Source organism: Papio anubis, chromosome 6 (genome assembly GCF_008728515.1).
Source record: "Papio anubis isolate 15944 chromosome 6, Panubis1.0, whole genome shotgun sequence".
Taxonomy (NCBI): Eukaryota; Metazoa; Chordata; class Mammalia; order Primates; family Cercopithecidae; genus Papio; species Papio anubis.
This window is the reverse complement of record NC_044981.1, coordinates 130,337,259-130,360,189: the sequence shown is the minus strand read 5'-3', so window position 1 is coordinate 130,360,189 and position 22,931 is coordinate 130,337,259. Positions and strand designations below refer to the sequence as shown.

General features: G+C 39.5%; 1 protein-coding gene across 1 annotated transcript in view; it reads right to left on the bottom strand.

The window, feature by feature from the left end:
* The window catches only part of STX7 (syntaxin 7), a 56,033-nt gene extending 34,481 nt beyond the window's left edge, over positions 1-21,552 (bottom strand). The window contains exons 1-2 of the mRNA XM_003898179.4: positions 21,129-21,552; positions 11,410-11,560 (exon numbers count right to left, since the gene is read on the bottom strand). Coding sequence (XP_003898228.1) covers positions 11,410-11,494 — 85 coding nt within the window. The 5' untranslated portion in view covers positions 11,495-11,560; positions 21,129-21,552. The remainder of the gene's footprint in view (positions 1-11,409; positions 11,561-21,128) is intronic.
* Positions 21,553-22,931: the final 1,379 nt, after the last annotated feature.

Genomic DNA, 22,931 nt, shown 5'->3' with positions numbered 1-22,931 from the left:
CAAATTCAAAAATAAAGGCCCCATGAAAAGGAGCACAACAACAGACGGACACACAGAACACGTCAGTCCCCGTGATCACCACCCACTGCACGGTTAGTCATTTCTGGTTCCTCGGGCCACCCCTCACTCTTCACTGGTTGTAGTTCCTGGCTCGCTGCCATTCTGTCCAATATGACTCCTGTCTTAATTTTTTTGTGATTTCAATCCACAGGTTGACGATCCTTCCACCATCCTGGCTGGCCTCCATTCTTTGCACATGTCTCCTATTGAAATGATTCTGTCCTCCACCCTCCCTGAGCCACACACTCCAAGATCCCATCAAACACCTTCTCATTACTAGGAACTGTCACTCTTTCATAATCTTGGTTTCAGGCAATCTACTTACAAATCACCTGCATGTCCAGCTCACTCTCCTGGCCCCAATTCCAACCTGCCATCCATTGATCCTGCCACTTTGTCATGCTTCCTCACCTCCAATGTCTTCACTCACTCCTTACCCAACTTAAACTCTGGAGTCAGTCATCATACCCAGTCTCTTGCATGTATCTTAAGCCCCTCTCTCCCTTCTTAACCACTTGACAAAATCTAAAACTCTGGTTGAGTCCAACATTGCACTGCCTCTGCACCAGCACTGCACTCCTCTCCCCGCAACCCTGGCTCCACCCAGAGTAAAAGTCCTTACACCAGCCTGCAAGGCCCTACCTAACCTGGTCCCAACTCTCTCTCCTTCCTCCTCTCCATTCCTCTGAAGGCCAGGGGTGCTTACATCTGACGGCCCAAGAATATGCTATTTCCCCATCGAAAATACTCTTTCCCTAGATACTGTGGGACACATTCCCTTCCTTCCTTCAAACATGTGCTCAACGAGGAACTCCTCAGTACGGTCCATCCAGACTCCCCATGCACCCTATTTGTCAAATGCAAACCCTTCTCCAGCACACTGGATCCTTGCCAGTATGTTTTTTGTCATTGTTTCTTTTTGTAACACTTAACATCTCCTTCTGACATACTACATAATTTACTTATTTATTTATCTTATGTCTGTCTTCTCTCACTAAAGATTCACTCCATAAAGGCAGATATTTTTATTTTATTCAATGACATACCTTTAGCATCCAGACAGTCCCTAGCACGTCACAGGTGTTTAATAAATACTCATGCAGGAATGAACATAAATGCACAAGTAACACCCTGGTAAAATATACAGCATGACCCAAATGCACCGTGTTATATGAACCAGACTCTCCTGGGCTCAAATACCAGCCTTGCCACTTAATAGCTGTACAAACTTGAGCAAGTGACAACCACTCCAAACCTAAATTTTCTCACCTGACCAGGATGACTGGAAGATCAAAAACAACGCACAAAGAAAGGAATAAAAGATACCTAATACAAGGCACAGAGTACTGAACAAAGCAGGGTATATAGGAAATACCATACAACTAAAATCACTGGATGTACTTGGGCCACCCTGCCCCACTCTCCTCCCATGCCCAGCAGCAAGGCAGTGAACTGGGTATTCACAAATAAGCGGCCTTGGCTGGATATTTGTTGAAGGCTTCCAAAAAGTAGACTAGGACAGAATCTTGGTGATGTCTGTGGGCATTTACTTTGACTTTATATGGAATAAAAGGCAAACTATCTTAAAGAAGTGGGTGGCCATACTCAATATCATTAATACATAACTTCAAATAATGATCATGATAATGATACTATAATGAGAAAGAAGAGTAGGAAAAATAAATGTACCAAGACTTGCAGAATAATACCTTGTATGACTTTTAGTTTCTCCTAAACAACTAATAGGCAAACAAATTAATAATTGCTTCTTAAAAAAAACACCCAGTTTGGATTAAGTATAAAGGGCAATCACTGTTTGACATGGTTTGGCTGTGTCCCCACCCAAACCACATCTTGAATTGTAGCTCCCACAATTCCCACATGTTGTGAGAGGGACCCAGTGGGAGGTAATTGGATGATGAGGGCAGGTCTTTCCTGTGCTGTTCGCAAGATAGTGAATAAGTCTCATGAGATCTGATGGATTTATAAAGGGCAGTTCCCCTGCACAAGTCCTCTCTTGCCCGCAGCCATGTAAGAAGTCCCTATGCTCTTCCTTCGTCTTACGCCATGATTGTGAGGCCTCCCCAGCCACGTGGAAATGTGACTCCATTAAACCTCTTTTTCTTTATAAGCTACTCAGTCTCAGGTATGTCTTTATTAGCAACGTGAGAATGGACTAATACACTGTTTAATAAAAACACTGTTCAGTAATTGGTCAAAACAACAAAAAGGGATCAAAGAGATGAGGGTGATGATTGCCAAAATCACTACAGGAAACCAAAACTAAATGCCAAGCCTAACTCATACTGTTCGATTCCTACTTCAGCACCAAATCAACCAAAATGTACAGAGGGATAGCCTCACAGGGCAGTTGAGTAGCCGCTACACAACTAATGAATATGTGTAATCAAAGAGAAGCTACCCTGTCACACAATTACTGAGCATAGATTATGCTGGAAAAAAACTAATAATTATTACAGAAATTCTTAAATAAATGTAGTATCAAAACAGATGTATGGGGATTTTTATCACATGGTCACCATGACACTTTATCTACAGAGAACTCAGAGGAGTCATTTGTGGAGGCAACACAAATGGTTAAGTTCTCAGGTTTTTAAACATATACACCTAGGACAAAATGTCTGTTAATGGAGAATTAATTAAATGATGCATGGCATAACCACATAAAAAAAGTAAGCAACCAATAAGAAGAGAAAAAAAAAGTAAGCACCAAAAAACCTGTATAGTGTGATCTCAATTTCATTAAAAAAATGAAAGAATAAAATTACGTGTAAATACTTTTGTAGCCAAGATATATTAAGCTTTTTATCTCTGGGGGCCAAGATTTTAGCAGGAAAGTCAAAAAATAAGTAAACACTAACAGTACTTTAATTTACTGGTAAAAGGCATTATAAAAACAAAACAGGTTAATGAGAAAAAGAATGACTGGAGGAAGCAAAACGATAAGGCAAGGAAGACACTGCTAAGGAAGTGAGCTTTGGGCCCTGAGACCTGAATGCCAGAAAGGAACCAGTTACAGGCAGATCTGGGAAGATGTCTGAAGCAGAAGAAGAGCAAGTGCAAAGGCCCTGAGGTGAGGATGAGCTGACTGTTCACTAAGCAGAAAGAAGATCTACCTGGTGGAATGTGGAGCAGCAGAGCAGCACCATGGGACAGAGTGGTAGTTGACAAGTGGGGGCAGGGATCAGATCTTGGGGATATTGTGGGGCACGGTGGGGATTTATATCTGATTATAAAAGCCACAGAAGTAACTGTTGCCTTTCAAGCTACAGGATGACATGATTTGATTTATAGTTTTACAAGTTTACCTTGGCAACTATTTGGAGAAGACTGAAATAGGCGGGAATGGAAGTGAGGAGAACAATTTGGAGACTGCAGTCATTCAAAGAAATAGCAGCAGCTTGGGCATATGTGATAATGGCAGAGATGGAGAGACACAGATTTGACCAGTAGAACCACTAAGATTTACACTTACATTGAATACGGGGAATGAAGACATCCACTACTATGGTTTGGGGTTGGAACCAAGGGTAAGAAAGTTCATGTTCAGGGCAGAAGCATGTGTATGGTTCACAGACAGGAGAGTGAGGGATAAAGCTCCCTGAAGCATCCTGGAGCCACATCGTAAAGATTTAGTTCATAAAACAAAGAATTCACTCATATCTGGCCATAAACACCATGTTCAGTCATATAGGAAAAGTCACTGAAGAGAAGAAAAGTTGTCACACTGTTAAAATTTCCTTGGATAAGATATTAACCTTCACATCTATCTCTGCTTTATGTCAGCATCTTAGGCATGAAGAAAATCACAATGAAATAAAAACTACTGAAGTTTTTCTCCTCTAAGGCGGGGAAAAAATCACCCACCACATATTTTCAGATGTGCGATCTTAGACATAAATACCTCAAACAGCATTTTAGGAAGGGGGAAGAGACAATTTTTCAACTCTTTTTCCTCTAATAAGCTGCCTTTCCATCCCACCAACAGACTACCCCGAAAGAAAGGAAACATTCTTAATTCCTGAGTAAATATATGGTTCCAATAAATTTATTAATTTCTCAGAACTAGAGCTCCTTTTTTAAAAAAATATTTGCTCTGGCACCAAAAAAAAAAAAAGGCTGATAATATTAGCTTCCCTTTTGTGCAGTCATGTGTTAAAATGCAAAAACAAGTGTCCCCTTCACCAGACCCTAACTAATTAAAAGAACTGTGATCATTCTCAAAAGTCACAAAAGGGCTCACACTTTTATATAGACTTTTAATTTCATCTCAAAGTCATAAGAACCTTATGGGGACAGGAGCCATGCACCAATTCTTAATAAACAAGTTTGAAACATACACTCGCAGCATGGGAAGCTAATTACAACACAGAGAAACCAACAGCATCTGTTTCGATTTTAAACTGAAGTCTGTGATCTGTAGGAGAGATATGATTAAAAATGAAACAAGTGAAGATTCAACAAAAATATTTTTCAGTCACCTTCTCTTAGCACTTATAAGCTTACGTTCATACTTTATGTGCCCCAGAAGGTTCTGTCTTTCCAAATTTTCTGGAAAAAACACACATACACAAGCCCATGTGATACATGATGCATATTTTAGCAGAAACTTCTATACTCATAAACTCTGATGAGTAGATTTTATGTTTCCAATATATCCGTTTTATTCACTTTCCAACTATAGTCACACTACATCTTCCTCTTTCAGGTTATTATTTTAAAAAGAAATACATGCAAGAATTCACATTAGCACAAGTGGAAAGGCTTACTATGTTATTTAGGGGTTACGGAAATTTTTATCTCAAGGACTATGTTTCACAGTCAGCTATTCTCATTTCTATTCACCAGTTTCCTTCAATACAAAATTAATTCTGACAGGATTCAAACCTCTGTGCCCCAACTTTACCATCTCCTAACACTTAAAAATAATACATAAGCCTTGGTGGAACTCTAGCTAGTCTTGAGTGCGATGGCTTCTTCTATTATGGGGTTTTATGAGCATGAATGCAGATGGATTCAGATACGGCAATTGGCCTCTTAACAATACATAGAATAATCTTGTACCTGTTAGAAGAGTTTCGGGACTCTTAAAAAATTTTGGTTAGAATTATTGCCTGTTAAACTTTGAAGAGACCATAATCTAGCCCACAGAAAATACACATGAGAAAACCATGTCCTGGAAGGCTCCAGAGATTACTCAAGGTCTTACACTGCTTACACTGCTATTTGTACGATTTCAGGAAATGTACATGCAATCACATACAGCTTGCCTGATTAGAAACGTTTCCTATCATCTCACTGATTTCTTTAACTCAGCTACATTCTAAAAACTCTGATTCTAATCAGAGAATTGCAAAAGCAAATCATGAGAAACCTATGACTAAAATGAATAAAAAGCTGTAAACATCAAATGTTGGCAAGGACTTTGAGCAGCAAAATCTCTGATACACTGGCTGTACTCATATCTGGTACAACCACTTCAGGGCACTGCTTAGCTGTTATCCACAAAAGCTGAACATACACATATTCTACCAGCCAATAACCCAATTCCTTCACATACATGCACCAAAAGAACATATAACAATGTTCAGGGAAGCACTGTTCATCCTAGCAAAAAAATAAAAACAAAATTAAAAAATGGAAACACTACAAACAGTAGAAAGAATAAATAAAGTGTGGTATGTTTAAATGTGGAATACTATACAGTAATGAAAACAAATGACCTGCAGCTACATGGATGAATTCCACAAACAATGAAAGAAGCCCAACAAAAAATAATTCTACTTGATTATTCATTCTATTAGACTAAGAAAAGCAAAATTAGTCAATGATGCTAACAGTCAGGACACTGGTTATCTCTGAAGGGCATGGAGGGGTGTAAGCACAAGAAGGGTTTTAGGGGGCTAAATAATGTCCTATTTCTTGACATTTGTGGTAGTATGATAGAGAATTCATTGGGCTATACAAAAATAATTTGTCTAGTACTCAATGTATACATTATACTTCCATTTTTTAAAAGTCTGAAAAAACAAGCCCGTGTTTACTTATGTGATGTATTTTGATATATTGATTCTGCTGCTTTTAAAAACCTGAGTTTCTCTGTGTGTTCTTAAGATATTTTTCTACATTGTTTCTGTTTGGGGAAGGATGAATGGCCCCTGTGAAAATGCCTACTCTGGGTTTACCTATATGATAGGTACCTTATACGTATATGACGACCGAGCCTATCATATAGGTAAACCCACAAAGGCTTGCTTATCCTTATACTATACATCACAGCTAGGAGTATGTCTGACAGAAAATACGGAGAAATGATAGAAGGTAAATGGGCATAGATGTTGCTAATAAAAATGTCACTTTTGAACATCTCAATCCAAAGTTTGAAAACTAAGTCTAAGCATTTCTAAGAGGCATGATGATCTTCTAGACCTGTGATAACAAACAGTTTTGTTTGCCTGCCAACTCCAGTCTACTTGGAATGGTTGCCTGGAGCGTCGGGTTGAAAAAGACTGGATGGCATGGTAGGCCAGCAACAGAGAATACTGTCTATGCCATGGGCAAAAGACGGAGCGTGGGTGGCACGAGGGCCTTGCTGGCTGTTATGGAGTCAACACTTTCTCTCATAGGACAAAAATATTTTCTGAATCATTTTAAACTGTCTACAGAACCTGTAATAAAGTCATAGTTTGTTATAACTATTTAACAGTTTTATTATTTTAATACAATTACATTTCTAATCTATTTTACATGTAAGCATTTATGATATTCAAATATTTTATGCTTAATATAAATTCTATCATTATAATATAGTTTAACTGCTTTACTAGTGAAACAAATTCAAAAGACTACAGATGATCTTTAACAAAAAATGGTTTAAAATATTCTTGACTGCCATTTTCTTTTTTTTTTTGGTATAAACTAAACCATATAACTTAATATTTTATAAGTGTTTGTTTATTTCATCAAAACTAATGTGAAAATAAACTTTCCCACCACAACACTCAAGAAGACTTTAGCTTTAGTTTAACAGATGCTGCTCATATTCTAATTACAGGTTACCTTACAGCATCTTCTCTTTCGGTTTCTTTTGTAAAATCAGATAATTGTACTGACACAATTTCAAAAGTTGCAAATGTAGTGTGAAGAGAACCTAAATGCGGTGCAAAGTATCATTTTCTTCAGTCGCACCCGGTATTATTAGCATTACCAAATGGGGAAAAAAGTGAACTGAAATTTCACACTTCTGCCTTTCACTTCCACGTGATTTCTGCATAGCCCTTATCAGTATACATTCTTGCCAGTAGTTAGATTTTTAACAATATTTTATCTAATCTAAATTACCCTTCATTTAGACATTGAATCTCAAAATTAGAGAAAGTACAGTGATGACTGGTTTCACTAAATTCGTTACCCCAAATCCTAAATGTATACTCAACACATTTGCTAAACCCCCTTCTTTCCCTCCCATTCTCTATCTGATGACCTTGTTTCCCATTTCATTTAAGAACAGACCACTCAAACAGGAAATCTATGTTTGCCCACCACGTTTCCATCTGTTCCACATGTAGCCTCGCCTCTATACAGTGGAGGAAATGTGAACCACTTTCTAGTGGTCCATTCCCATGCCCTCTCACTTTCAAAACATTTCCTTTGCAATTATACTCTTACGAGAATTTCTCTGTTGCAGTGTAAAACGGAACCCTTTCTTTGATCCTCTTCCTACTTTCACGGCAGAGTCTGCTAGTTGCCTACTAAATATTGATTCTCTCACCCTTCTTTCTCAAATAGAATAATCCCCAATTTTAGTGAGCACACTGAAATCCTGCTAAGATGTTTTCAGCCTCTCTGGCAGCTAGGTGTAGCCACATGATCAATTACATAAGCAGAGGTGAGGAGGAAATCTGGAAAGTCTCTTTAAAATGGAAAGAGTGGGTGCTTCTCCTTCCCTTCCTCCATCTACACTTGCAATATGGCTATGAGAACATTATTTTCAAAGTCACCAGTTTACCAAATCCAATTATCTGCTTTTATCTTAGTCTCCCAGCGGCGTTAGAGACAGATAATGCCTCATTCATTCTTGAAACATTCTTTGTTTAATTTCTAGCAATCTACCACATCTTGATTTTTATCTTACCTCACAGGTCACTCCTTAGATTCTTTATGCTACTTTCCTGATTTCAACATTTTTTAATGTTCCAGGCCTCTTCTCTTTGCTCACTCTTACGTGATTACTTCACACCCACGGTTTTAAATACCATTTATACTCTGATGACACTCTGACTTCCAAATTCCTGAATCTAAAGTAGATGTTTGATATCTCCACTTAGATATCTAAATGATATCTCAAAATATACTTAGTCAAAACAAAACTCTCCCCTACTTGTCCTGAACTGTAGTCCCTCCCATCTCAGTACACACTTGCCACCAAGTAGTTGGTTGCTCAATGCAAAAACTATGGAGTCATCTTTAACTCCTTCCTTTCTCTACCATCCCTACCCACATGCATCAGCAAGTCCTGCTGGCTCTACCTCCAAAATACACTCATTGCTTCTCTCCATCCCCACTGCCATCACCCTGGTGCGAGCCAGCATCTCTCTCCTCAGACCTCTGTGATGACCAGCATACCTCCCTGCTATTCTCCCAATGTCTATTTTTTAAGCAGCAGCCAAAGTAATTTTTTCACAATGTAGATCTGATTATGTTTCTCCCCTGCTTAAATGCCTCCAGTGATTTCCACTGCCTCTTAAAATGAAATCTAAACTCCCTGAACGACCTGCAAGGCCCCAGCTGACCTACCAGACTCCTCTGGTTTCATCTCCTGGCACTCTTACCCCAGATGCTGTGCTTCAGCCATGCTGGCTTTTTCCCTTTTCCTTATTTTCTGAGTATTTCAAGCCCAGGTCTGCTTTTGAATTTTTAATACTAGTTATTCCTTCGGTCTGAAACGCCCTTTCTCTGAATCTTCTCACTACCAGTCTCTCTTCATCCTCAAAGACCATCTAAAGTCAAGGCAGCTTCCCCGGTCACTTGCTGTCACCTCACTTTCACTGTACTTTCTTTACAGAAAATTAAGTTGCTCATTATTTCTCCTTACTACACGGTAAACTACAATGAGAACAGGACCTTATAGATTGTTTACTGCTACATTCCTACAGTTTGGAACAGTATCTAGCAAGTACTATGTGCCCCCAAAATTATTTGTGGAATGAATCCCAACAGAGTATCAAAATTAAAACCCTCTTAGTCTGAACCATTATTCCTATGTTTAAAATTCTTATTAACAAATCTGGGAAATATCTGACCATCCTTTTTCTGGTCACTGATAAGGAATCTCATTCCTCCTGAGGGAGGCAATTCTCCCTTAACAACTTGGATTATTCAAAAGCGCTTTCTCCTTCTCGAGTTGAAATCTGACTACCTGTAGCTTCTGTACATTTGTGGAGGCTCCTACGTTCATGCAGAACATATGGCTTCTGTTTCACACATGACAGTGATTCAAATATCTGGAGATGGTAACTGTACCTTCACCTGTATGAACAGTCCCAGTCTTCTTAACAGCTCTTCACATAGACTGTGGAGTATCATCGCCAGCCCTTCACATGCTCCAACTGCCCCAAATGTACTCACACACTTAGCTACCAACTGTGCCATTAATATTCAACTCTGGCCCAATTTGTCACTTCTCATCCATTGAATCAACTGATCTCTTTCTTATGTAACATGGCCTGATTTAAGTCAACGCTTTTCTCCTTCCAGTTCATGTTCACACACAATCTTCAATCCATGTATCTTTCATACTACCTACTGCTTGCTACTTCTACAATCTCGGTACAGGACAGTCATTCCTCATCCTCAGTTTCTGACACTGTTTAGCTTTCCCAACACAGGATGCTTATGCTATTCTTTGGAGGAAGGCCTCTTGGCCTCCTTTCTTGCATAAAGGTCCTAATTTTCCACATATGTAATTAGAATTATAAACTTCCTTAATTTTTGCACAGATAGCCATATACACTTGGGGCAGATCAGTGCTATTTCTAACCAGCAGCAAGGGAGCCATTAAAAAAAGAAAGAAAAGAAAAGATAAGAAAAGAGGCTCTTCTGTGGCCACCATAAGAACAGATCTGATGCCAGAGGAGCAAAGCAGAGCCAATGCTGGTGGCCTGTGACAAACTGCAGCAGTTCTCAATGTACCATTCCTATATTCCCTGCTCTGGACAACATGGTGCCTGGCACTGTGCACTTCCTTGTTCTTCCAGGAATAGGTAAAAAACCCAGAAATCACCCAAATCAGAATAAGGGTTATTTTATACCATTGTACACAGTAGCACCTTTTTAGAGTCTAGTTTTATTCTCTTTGCTCCTAAAACACACTGGCATCTCATTTAAATCATTCAGGTAGAGGAACAGCTGTTGGGGAGTTAATGATTAGGTAAAGAAACATAGCATGGTCATTTGAAAACATTATTTCTGCCATGTGTTAACATTCTGTAAAAAAGAATAGCCTTGTAAGGAAGTAGGCTGAAGAATAAAACTGTATTAACATACTCTGAAGGATGAAAGAGTTCAGGTAATGCCCCGAGGGCCAAACACTGAGAGCAAGATGACTTGAATCACCCAAGGTATCTGATTAGCCATAATTTAGAAACAAAAAACAAAGTTAACGAAAAAAAAAAAATTATCTGCTCAAATCTGCTATAATGATTTTTTTAAATACATATCCTGACGATGAATCGTTCTGAATGAAGTGTCACACTGCATCAGTCTACTGGTATTCTATCTCTGACAAGTATAGCAAAGAATAATTTGTGGGGAATGCAGGTCTGATTTTCTATAGTATCTTCCTCAATAGACTAAAACTCCCCCTCCTTAGTTCTTCTTGCTCCTTAATAAGGTACCACATACTTGCCCGTCGTAAGATTAACCTAACCCATATCCAGTTAGATTTTACTTTTAATAAGCTTTATGTTCCTTAAGCCCTTGGTAGTGCTATCTGGTTCCAAACCTACGAGACTGAGTCATCAGGTCTCATCATCTCATCTAGAACTAGATAGCTTTAAAGTAGATATAAGAATCCATTATCCTTTTAAATCTTTATTTTATTTAATGAAATAATGTATTATGTGCCTGGCCCTGACTTCCTATGGAAAAATGCAGTAAGTGTTATCTCAAATATAATTCTCTTGTATTCATTCTAAAGAGTGTGAGCCCTTTAAAACCTGTTGTTAGAGGAATGTTCCTCCCTCTCTCAGAGTTGTCCTTTTATGAACCTCCACCAAGTTCAGTTAAGAGTGGATACAAACAGTGAAGTCCATTTAAAACTCAACTCACAACATTGTGTGATCTTCTGGATGTTGGAAGAGATCCTCTGGGCCAGTTGGGCGGGGTCACCACCAACTCCTGGAGTGTAAGACATGGCTGATGCGCTTATTCGCTAATTTCATCAGATGTTGGTAGGCTGTGCAGTTTTCTAAGCAGTCACCTAAATAATATAAAAGGCACACAATTATATTTTTAAAGTTACTGGCTTACATTTTCCAAATTAACAAACTGTAAGGTTACAAGGACAAACTTGATTAATCTAATAGAGTTGAAATCTGGCAAAGTGACACATCAAATAGCAAAACTCTCATGTCTATTAAAAAAAACTGGACTTCAAAGGACAGAGTCATGTTAAACACATCGAACAATTAAAATAAGGTTCAAATTGCATATTCCCTTTGAAAACGTCTTTGATCTCTTTGTTTTTTTTTTTTTTTTTTTTGAGACGGAGTCTCACTGTGTTTCCCAGGCTGGAGTGCAGTGGCGTGATCTCGGCTCACTGCAAGCTCCGCCTCCCGGGTTCACGCCATTCTCCCGCCTCAGCCTCCCAAGTAGCTGGGACTACAGGCGCCCGCCACCGTGCCCGGCTAATTTTTTGTATTTTTAGTAGAGACGGGGTTTCACCATGTTAGCCAGGATAGTCTCGATCTCCTGACCTGCTGATCCACCCGCCTCGGCCTCCCAAAGTGCTGGGATTACAGGCTTGAGCCACCGCGCCCGGCCATGTCTTTGATCTCTTAAAGAAAAATTACTAAATCCCTTTCCTGTATATAATTTTAGTTGTTTACATATTTTTTCCTTAACTAAACTCCAAACAATTATAAGGCAGGGCCCATATGCTATTTATCTTTCTCCAATATTAAAAACAACTCTTAGCACAAACAGGCATTTAAATATTGATTTATTAAGTAATCACGGTTTTTACCATTACTTTTAATTGTGGTTTCTGCCATTAAAAGTAATGGTAAAAATGGCGATAACTTTTGCACCAACCTCAATATCTAATTTAACACACACACAGGACCTGCTCAGGAATGTATGGGTAATAGGGCTCTAATTTTAATGGAAAAGGTTAAATTTGAAATAGTAGAGCCAACTACTGAGAAGCAAATGTCATATAAAATGTTTATCAAACCTTCCCGACAGAGGAAGGAGAACGAATGACTCTCCCCTTTCAGCAGCCAGCATCTCAGAATGGAAGAGACACTGAGATACTGCCACAGGAGGCAGGTGAGATGACATTCTCTGCTCTTCAATCCACACCACTCCAATCAGGGTTTGGAAAGAAGGTTGAAAAGGAATGTCCCTGTGTACTGAACTGTGCACAGCAAAGAATTTCAACTACTGCCACTCCATCTTTTCCATGAATATGCACTGGAATACCGCAAAGTTGTTGGTGGTCAATTTGTAAGCCAGCTCTCTACTAAGAGCCCGCTACATGCCCAGCATTAAACTAAGCACGTGGGGGTGCAAACAAAACAAAACAAAACAAACAAAACACACTGACACAGTATCTGCTTAAATCAAGTTTGTCATTTAGGAGGAAGGATAAAGCTAATAATGCAAACCAACAAAAAAACCCACAAATCCATAAACGATCACATGCTAGGCTAAAATGAGAAGGGCTACAAAAAGAAAAAATGACCATCACCCTTGTCTAGAAAGAATTTATGAAATAGAAACATAAGATCTGGATGCTTGGTTATGACCAGTATGCAGAACAACAAAGGCAAGGACACGAAGGCTGGGGTGGAGAGACCCAGAGCACATGGAAAGGCCACACGCAGTATGGTATTTACTAAAGGAAGGGAAGGTTCCTGGTCAACCCTGGATCAGATGATTCACAGCTGGGACGAAGGGGAAACAACAGAAAGGGAAAGAGAGGAATGGCCTAACATTTCTCACACATTTGCGACATGAAAAGTATTTCACATAGACTAATTTAATTTTCACAACCTCCTCCTTAAATTAAGTGGCATATTCTTGTTTTAATAATGAGCAAACAGCAGGCTTATTATGATTAAGTAATGGCAACCCAACCCACCCACAGGTGGAGGTGGGATTCAGTCCCAGGGTTCTGATGCCAAGGCTATCCATGCTTGCTACCACATAGAACTAAGGCCACAGAAGATTTCTGGGAGAGAAGCCACAGTGAAATGTGTCTTTGCTCTAAGAAACAGTGTTGGCAGGAAGTACAACAGCTGTACTGTTGAGACCGTTAGAACAGTACTGGTTCCATGCCTGGAACTCTGGTGCACCTTGAATGTGTCTGGCCACCCTGAGAGCCCTGGCTGCTTTTAGATATTCTCCAATTTCCCTCTCAGGTACAGTTGATCCATTCTGCGTTCTTTGGGTCGCACCAAATCCTAGAGATAGATCCAAAAGCAATTTCATAAAAGGATAAATTCAAACCTAAAGTCAGATAGCTGGACCACTACAGTGGGGAGACAGGAATAAACTTCCTTCCAGGTAGCCTTGGACTTGGGCCCAGGCAGAACAAGAGCAGACATGGGGATTCACTGACACCAACACCATCCGGGACATCCTTGAAACCATGCAATTTTAAATGCATCTCCAAGTCACTTAAAAAACAAATACAGCTTTTGAATAGCCAAAACAATTTTAAGCAAAAAGAACAAAGCTGGAGGCATCACATTACCTGACCTCAAATTATACTAAAAGGATATAGTAACTAAAACAGCACGATATTCATATAAAAACAGACAGATAGAACAATGGAATGGAACAGAGAAGTCAGAAGTCAAGTCACACATCTACAGTCAATTGATCTTTTTGGCAAAGTTGACATAAACATACACTGAGGAAAGGACACCCTTTTCAATACATGGTGCTGGGAAAATTGGATCACCACATGCGGAAGAGTGAAACTGGACCCTTATCTGTCATCATATAAAAAAAAATCAACTCAAGATGGATAAAAGACTTAAAAGTAATACCTAAAACGATTAAAATACTACAAGAAAATCTAGAGAAAACTCTTCTGGACATTGGTTTAGGCAAAGAATTTATGACTAAGACCTCAAAAGCACAGGCAACAAAACAAAAAATAGACAAATGAGATTTAATTAAACTAAAAAGCTTCTGCACAGCAAAATAAATAATAAACAGAATGAACAGACAACCTGCAGAATGGGAGAAAAATATCTGCAAACTATACATCCAATGAGATTAATATCCAGAATTTACAAGAAACTCAAACAACTAAAAAAAAAAAAAACCCACAAATAACCCCATTAAAAAGGGGCCAAAGCCATGAATAGACATTGTTCAAAAGAAGACATACAAATGGCCAAGAAGCATATGAAAAACGCTTAACATCAATAAGCATCAGATAAATGCAAATTAAAACCACAATGAGACATCATCTCACAACAGTCAGAATGGCTATTAAAAAGTCATCCACAAACACATCTTGAGCAGAAAAAAAAGAAAAAAAAAAAAAAGTCAAACAAGTAGAGATGTTGGTAAGGATGCAGAGAAAAAGGAACACACTGTTGGTGAGAGTGTAAAGTAGTACAGCCTCTATAGAAAACAGCATGGCAAGTCATCAAAGAACTAAAAATAGAACTAATAGTTGATTCAGTAACCTCATTACTACCCAAAAAGAAAAAAAAAAATTATACCAAAAAGGTATCTGCACTTGTATGCCTATTGTAGCATTATTCACAATAGCAAAGATTTGGAATCAACCTAAGTGCCCATCAGGTGTCTATTAACATTCCTGAAAGGATAAAGAAAATGTAGTGTATATAAATGCAACGGAATACTATTCAGCCTTAAAAAAGACTGATTTGCAGCAACACAGATGGAACTGGAGGCCATTATCTTAAATGAAATGACTCAGAAAAAAGTCAAACGCTGCATGTTCTCACTTGTAAGCGGAAGCTAAATAATGTGTACACATGGACAGAGTGTGGAATAATAAGACACTGGAGACTCAAAAGAATGGGAGCGTGAGGGATGAGAAATTACTTAATGGGTACAATGTGCATTATTCAGGTGATGGTTACACTAAAAGCCCAGACTTCACCACTATGCAATATATCCACGTAACAAAACCGCATGTGCACCCCTTAAATTCATATAAAGTGATTTTATTGAGATATGGCAATACAATACACCTACTTGAAGAACACAATCCAATGGTTTTTAATATACTCGCAACATTGTACAATCATTACTTTTAGAACATTTCTATTACTCTAAAAGGAAAGTTTGTCATCATTAGCAATCACTCTCCACTTCTCCCCAACCTCACTGGCCAAAGGCAACTCCTAATCTACTTTGTATCTTTATAGGTTTGCCTATTCTGGACATTTCATAGGAATGGAATCATACAATGTGTTCTTCGAGACTAGCTTCTTTCTCTTAGCATGCTTCCAAGGTCCATCTGTGCTGTATCATATATCAGTACTTCATTCCTTGTTATTGCCAAACAATATTCCAAGGTATGGATAAAGACAATTTTCTCTTGGTTCAATGACATCTTCCTTTCTCCTTTCCCTCTATCAGGTAGATCTCTGGAAAAACTGGCTTACAAGCCAAAACAAACACAATGAGTGAAAAATTGTTCAGTTTGTTATTCCTGTACTCTCTGGGGACGCTCCTCCATACACATGGTTCCATTTTAATGATACCTGAATGAGTCACACATCCATGTATCCAGTTCATACCCTTGGCTTTCTCTCGTGTCTACATGTCTGTGAAGCTACAAGAACTCAGCCATTTCCTGTGCAGCACACAATGGAAGTAGCAACAAGAAACCTCTACTTTGGGCAAGACACTTTGCATTTGGGCCCATTGCCAGGATCAAAATGAGATAATGCACATCCAGAGACAATTGCTTTTCCACCCTACACAGAGGAAAGTTATGATCTGTTCTTGCAGCTACAGGACCAACATCAGCATAAGACCATCAGAAACTCACCTGTCTCAAAACCATGCAATCACACCTGAGGCCTACTCTCTCTCCCATAAACGGCTCTATCAAGTCAAGAACAGTATTCTACAGCATTTTCCTTACCCCTAAAACTCACACCAGTGAAGTCCAAGTCTTCTCACTGTTTTCTTTCAAGGCCACCTTTTTTCCTCTCTGGAAAATCAACCACTTAGTCACAAACACAATCAATTTTTTTCATCACTTTCCTCAAGCTACTAAACGCAAGAAAGTTCCTGCTGGTGAGACAATTGGCAACTGGCTTCATTCACCCAAAGTGGTGCCACTTAGATTGACTGGAATCATAAGTTTTGTTTTACTTTTTCTTTGTTTGGCTGTTGTTGTTGTCATTGTTGTTTGAGACAAGAGCACCCAGGCTGGAGTGCAGTGGTGTGATCACGACTCACTAAAGCCCTGACTTCCGGGCACAGGCAATCCTCCCATCTCAGCATCCCGAGTAGCTGGGACCACAGGCACCTGCCACCACATCCCACTAATTTTTTGGGTTTTTTTTATAGATATGGGGGTCTCACTTTGATGCCCAGGCTGGTCTTGAACTCCTGGGCTCATGTGATCCTCTGGTCTCAGCCTCCCAAAGTGCTGTGATTACAGGTTTGAGCCACTGTATCTAGCCAGGTATCATGAGTGAAGAATGAAAAGCAATTTGCAAAAGATAGAAAGATATGTAAAATAAAACAAAGTTAACAATGGCCAACACTCATCTAGTACTCATATTTCCTAAACATTGTGCTTACGACTTTTAAATTTATTTTCTCAGTTAATTCTTACAAGCCTATGATGTGGGTATAATTACTAATGTGATTTTTTTACATGAAGAAATTGAGGCATAATGAGAATAAATAATCTGCTTAAGCAAAGGAGCTAAAATTTGAAAATAACCATAGAGCTGACATTTTTTAAACACTAAACCATACTGCTTCCTTGTACAACAAAATTAAGGGCAGATGAACTCCCTCAGTTAGAAAAACCAAATTTGGGCTGGGTGCAGTGGCTCACGCCTGTAATCCCAGAACTTTGGAAGGCTGAGGCAGGCAGATCACAAGGTCAAGAGATCGAAACCATCCTGGCCAACATGGTGAAATCTCGTCTCTACTAAAAATACAAAAATTAACTAGGTGTGGTGGCATGCACCTGTAGTGCCAGCTACTCAGGAGGCTGAGGCAGGAGAATCGCTTGAATCCAGGAGGCGGAGGTTGCAGTGAGCCGAGATCACACCACTGCACTCCAGCCTGGCAACAGAGTGAGACTCATCTCAAAAAAAGAAAGAAAAAAGAAAAACCAAATTTACCACTTTTCTGCAAGCCCCGTATGAAGTTTTGCTATTCCCACTCCTAAGATGAAGGAACATGCCTGGGATAACTACAGGAGTTGATCAAGGTAACAGAGAGGAATAGCTTACTCCTTTTCTCTATTATTATTCTAATACGTGGTATCCAAAAGGCAACAACAGTTGGCTCTTTTGATAATGAGACACATAAAGGAAAGGAACCAAATGGTTGTCTTTAAAATATACATATACAAATACATGCACAGACAGATAGGATAGGTAACTACAAATTAATTAAAAGCTTATGATCTCTGCGTATAGGCTAAATGGGTGCTGATTCAGATGTCTGTTTTTCCACATCAGTCTCCATTACCTAGCCCAGAGCAGCTATGCACTAAAGTACTCTTGCTGAATACTTTTGAAAACCCACTCAGAATTCCTATTTCATTGCTCAGAATAATAATTATAGAATTCATTACCTAGACCTGCACTAATAGAGTAGCCACTAACTAAACGGGCTGTTAAAACTTAAATTATAGTCGTTACTAGAAGCAGGGAAGGATGGCGGGAGTGGGGATAGCCAAAGGTTGGTTAACTAACACTGAAATACAGCTAGGTAGGAGGAATGAAGTCTAGTGTTCTATACCCCTAAAAGGTGATTATAATTAATTACAATTTATTGCATATTTTCAAATAGCTAGAAGAATGAATTGTGAATCCTCTTAACACAAAGAAATGTTAAATGTTTGAGGTAATGGATATGCTAATTATCCTGATTTGATCATTACACATTGTATACATCTACTGAGGTATCACATGTACCCCACAAATGTGTATAATCATTATCTGTCAATTAAAATAAAAGCAAAAAAAATCTTCTTATAAGCTGTTAACAAGGTAACTGCAGTAAGAAACTACACTTTTACTCTACATTTCATTTTTTGATGTGACAATTTACACCGTTTTATATTGTATATCACTTAAATTACATTGTAGCTCTTGTTTTTAAAAAATTAAAATTAATTAAAATTAAGTTAAATGAAAAATTCAGTTCCTCGGTCATACTAGACACCTTTCAAACGTTCAAAAATTCTGTGTGCCTAGTGGCCAGCAGCTTGGACAGCTCATTCACAGACCACGTCCATCATCACAGAAAGAGCTATTGCACAGTGCCAATCTCCACATCGCAATAATCATCTTTCTATGAAGATATACAAACACCATAAAGAGAAAAACAGGAAGGGAGAATCAAAGTGCAACACTCAGATGAGCGTCTTCTCAAGACTGCTTCTAAAGAACACAAAAGAATGAACAAAGGGAACGTTAAAATGTAATCTTAAAGTGTCAAACACTACTCCCAGTTAAAATCAGATACACTGTAGAATCCTTAAGATTTCCATTTATCATATATCTCATGCTCTATAAATCTACTCTGGGCAAAGAAGGGGTCAATTTCACTTTCTTAATCATTAACATCAGCATAAACAACTGGACTTCTCTCTACCCTCTACCCCAAATAAGTTCTGACGGGTGGGGGGTGAGCATTTTTTTGTCTGTTTTGTGGATTGCACTATTCTCAGTGCCTGGCTACATCATAAGTGCTTAACAAATATTTGTAGAATGAATGAATGTACCCACTTCCTAAGAACACACACCCAGCGTGAGGGTAAATATTACCATTTCTAAAACATAAAATTCCAGTGCCTTCTTTCAGATCCCGAAGGTCGCAGGCTCCTTGCTGCCTTAGGCCTTTGCTGGGTGCCATTTCCTATTTCTAGAAGGCTCTTCCCATGATCTGCATGTGACTGGCTCCTTCTCCCCAGCAAGGCCTCATCACATGCTAGAGAAACCTTTGTGACCACTCTGATCTGAAAGTGAGAACTCACCACAGGCCACTCTTTGTCAATCTAACTTACTGCTTCACAATACTCAATAGTCTAATTAGTTACTGTTTATTATTGATCCCTACACCTCTGGAATACAAACCTTTATTATTGATCCCTATACCTCTGGAATACAAACAGGAGCTACTTCTGGAATATAAACAGGGGATAGATGACCTTGTCATTCTGTGTAATCTACAGTGCCTGGTGCATACTAAATGCTCAAGGAACTGTCTACATAAGTATCCTCTGCACAAACTACATTAACTGCATTCTTTGGCCTTAGATCTTCCATCACTGAACTTTTGTACTACTTGGTTTTAGTTCACAATATCAAGGATTATTTTTTTTCACACTTTCACACACGAAACTTGCAAATTAAATGGAATCACAGCAAACTTTACTCAGACTTACTGTGGATATTTTCTATAATTTACTTTTCAATCATCAGCATTTAAAGTTTGGGGTCATAATCAAAATGAGAATTGATTTTGTTATCAAGAGCAACATAAGTAACATATCCGAGGAAAAATGATGATGTTAATGACTTAATATGGTATCATATTAACCTCTGCAGACACTGTGAAGTTAACAGCATAATTCTTAAGTAGTCACAAGTCTGAGGCCAACTTTTCAAAGTGGCCTATAAGGCCTGGCCACATCACAAACACAGTTTAACACCATTATCAGCCTCTGCCCAGGTGTGCTCAGAGAACCTGCAGAAGAAACGCTCACTTCCAACATTATTAAATAGCACAGCATTTCATAATTACTTTCTTTTCTTCCAGATTCTGGGCAAGTTTTATATACTATATATAATTATAGTCAGAATACAACGATCTGAGGTAAACAAAAATTAACGTATATAGATAAGAGTCAAGCAAATGTGAGAAATTTGTGGGAAAAAAACACACAGCATTTGATCAGAAATGCAACTTTTTTTTCTTTGTCTGAATTTAAAGAAAGTAAGTAACTAAAAAACAAGGTGGAGGAAATACTAGAAATATTTTATGTATGTTTAAAGGTTTTTATGTAAATTAATTAAACGTGTATACTAAGAATGTCAAAGAAAGTATGTTAAGTCATCAAGCCAAATAAAACAAATACTACGAGCCACTGAATAAACAAACATACACGGTTTGTCTGCTACAGCCATACATTTTTCAGTTCCTCTATATTCGGGAAGTTTAAAGTGTGTTTTTCAATCCATGAGTTGAAAAGAGGAAGAGGTCATTTGGTCGTGTCTGGATTCCTGAGCTGGGCCCCAGCCGGGTCTGGCGCCGGCCACGCCGTGCGCCTCGGGAGCGCTGCCCATGGGACCGCGGCGGGTGCGTGGCTGGCCAGGCCCACCTAACCACAGCCGCGCGCTCCAGGAATGCGGAACGCGCCGCGCCCCTGCACCCGGCCTGGGGGTGTGGGGAGCCGCAGGCGCTCCGGGAGCCGGGGCAGTCCGGCCCTTCCTCACCTACCGAGTGCCTGCTGCAGAGCGCAGGGCGGCGGCCACCTGACCACGCGCACAAACAAGGAGGAGCGGCGCCGCAGGGGCACCGCGCCTCCCTGTCGCACGGCCAGGAAACCCCCCTCCCCAGGGTCCTCTTACCTGGACCTCGGTGGCTCCCTCCTACACCTCCGACCACCGTCACCCACCGACCCCTGAGCCTTCAGCTGCAATTCTCAGCTGATGGGCGGTGGCGTGGGGACGCCCAATGCGCATGCCCGCAGCACAATTCAAGGAAGAAGGCGGGGTTCACCCCTTTTCTATTGGCCCGCGGGGCTGAGTGACAGCGGCCCTCACCGCCCCTCCGGTTCCAAGCTAAGGAATGGGGGTATCAGCAAAATTGCAAGGGAGCTGTTCTTTGAAGCCTGACGTAGAGATGGTGAACGCCTCTTAGCCTGCGTGCAAAAAAGCAGAGGACAGAATGGAGGACAGTTGTCTTCTTTATCTGGTGAAGCCAGCCTTCTTGCACGCGGGTCTTCACCCCGCCCCTTTAGCTCCTGCCTATCTTGTTTGCTAACCTTTAACTGCAGTAGATCGCGTTCACAGCTCTATCGAAAAATGCAAAGGCGAATACACAATCCTAGCGGGAACAATGAAGGAATAAGTGAAGAGTCATCTCTGGGTCCTCACTTAGTAAACAAGTTTTCCTAGTACGTACAAGTCATTCGAAGCATTCCTGAAAAGCAGGGCGTAGTTTTCACAGGGTTTAAAACAAGCAGAGACTGTTCCAATGATAAATATGCAAATATAATGTAATTGTTAGATGAAAAGCATCAATTGCTACAAATGAAAGAAAGCCCTCACCAAATTAATTAGAAGATAGATTGGCTTAGCCTTCGCCTATATTAAGGAAACACTATTTTCTAAAATGATTACCCGGATATGTGATATCAAAAGTCCAGATGCACTTAGGTGGAAAAAAGCAAAACCTAGTATAGAATTCTGGTTGGAACTCACCAACACTAAGTGTGGAATGTTATCTGTTTAAGAGAGATGGACAGAGAAAGAATAACCCAGAAAAGGGGTAACCCACAAGATCGGAAATAAACCAGGAAAAGGTAAACTAGAGAATGAAGGGAAAAAAGAGGGAATGGTCCATCATGTCATCTGTCACAGAAAGTTCAAGTAATTAAAGAACTGAAAGTAGTGCATTGTACTTGAGAATTAGGAAGTGGCTGGTGAACGTAGGAAGAGACATTTCAATCATTGAAGGAACTCATGAAAGGATCTTACATCTGTGTGAGGTTTAGTGCACTTTCCAAATACCATTCATATTATCTTTGATAGACCTCTGGGCTCTGGGAGGGGAAGGTACAATGCACTACAGAAGAACCTGAGATTAAGTGGCCTCTTCAAGTTGCCCTGATAGTTACTGACTATGCTGGGACCAAAACTTAGCTGTCTGAGCCCTCATTCTGGGCTTATTGCAATTTCTTGCTTTAAAATATGTTATGAATGGATTCCTTCCAGGTCTTTTGAAAACTTAAGAATAAGATTTCATCCTTTGGTATTTAAATGGAAAAAAATAAATATGTCTAGACAACCTTGCAAAATTTAGAAGTATTAGGATAAATGAATTACAAAGAGTTCCTGACACTTATAATATTTCATCTGTGAATCTGGCTGCTACCAAGTTAAATTCAGCCAGGTGTCTTGAACCTGGTAGGGCTTTAAAAGTCTCCTAATTTGATGAGTGATAATGTCACATCTCCCCAAATAAATCCTTTCCATGTGCAGAAGTTACCTGCGACTGAAGGCTTGTAATTTGGATTTTCAGAAATAGTAATTTGGAGATTTGAGCCTTCTTGGAGAGATTTTGAAGGAAACCAGAAGTTCTTGAGTGGAGAATGTTATCTGCATTCTTGTTGTGTCCTTATTAATATAAATACCTCCTAGGATGGAGAA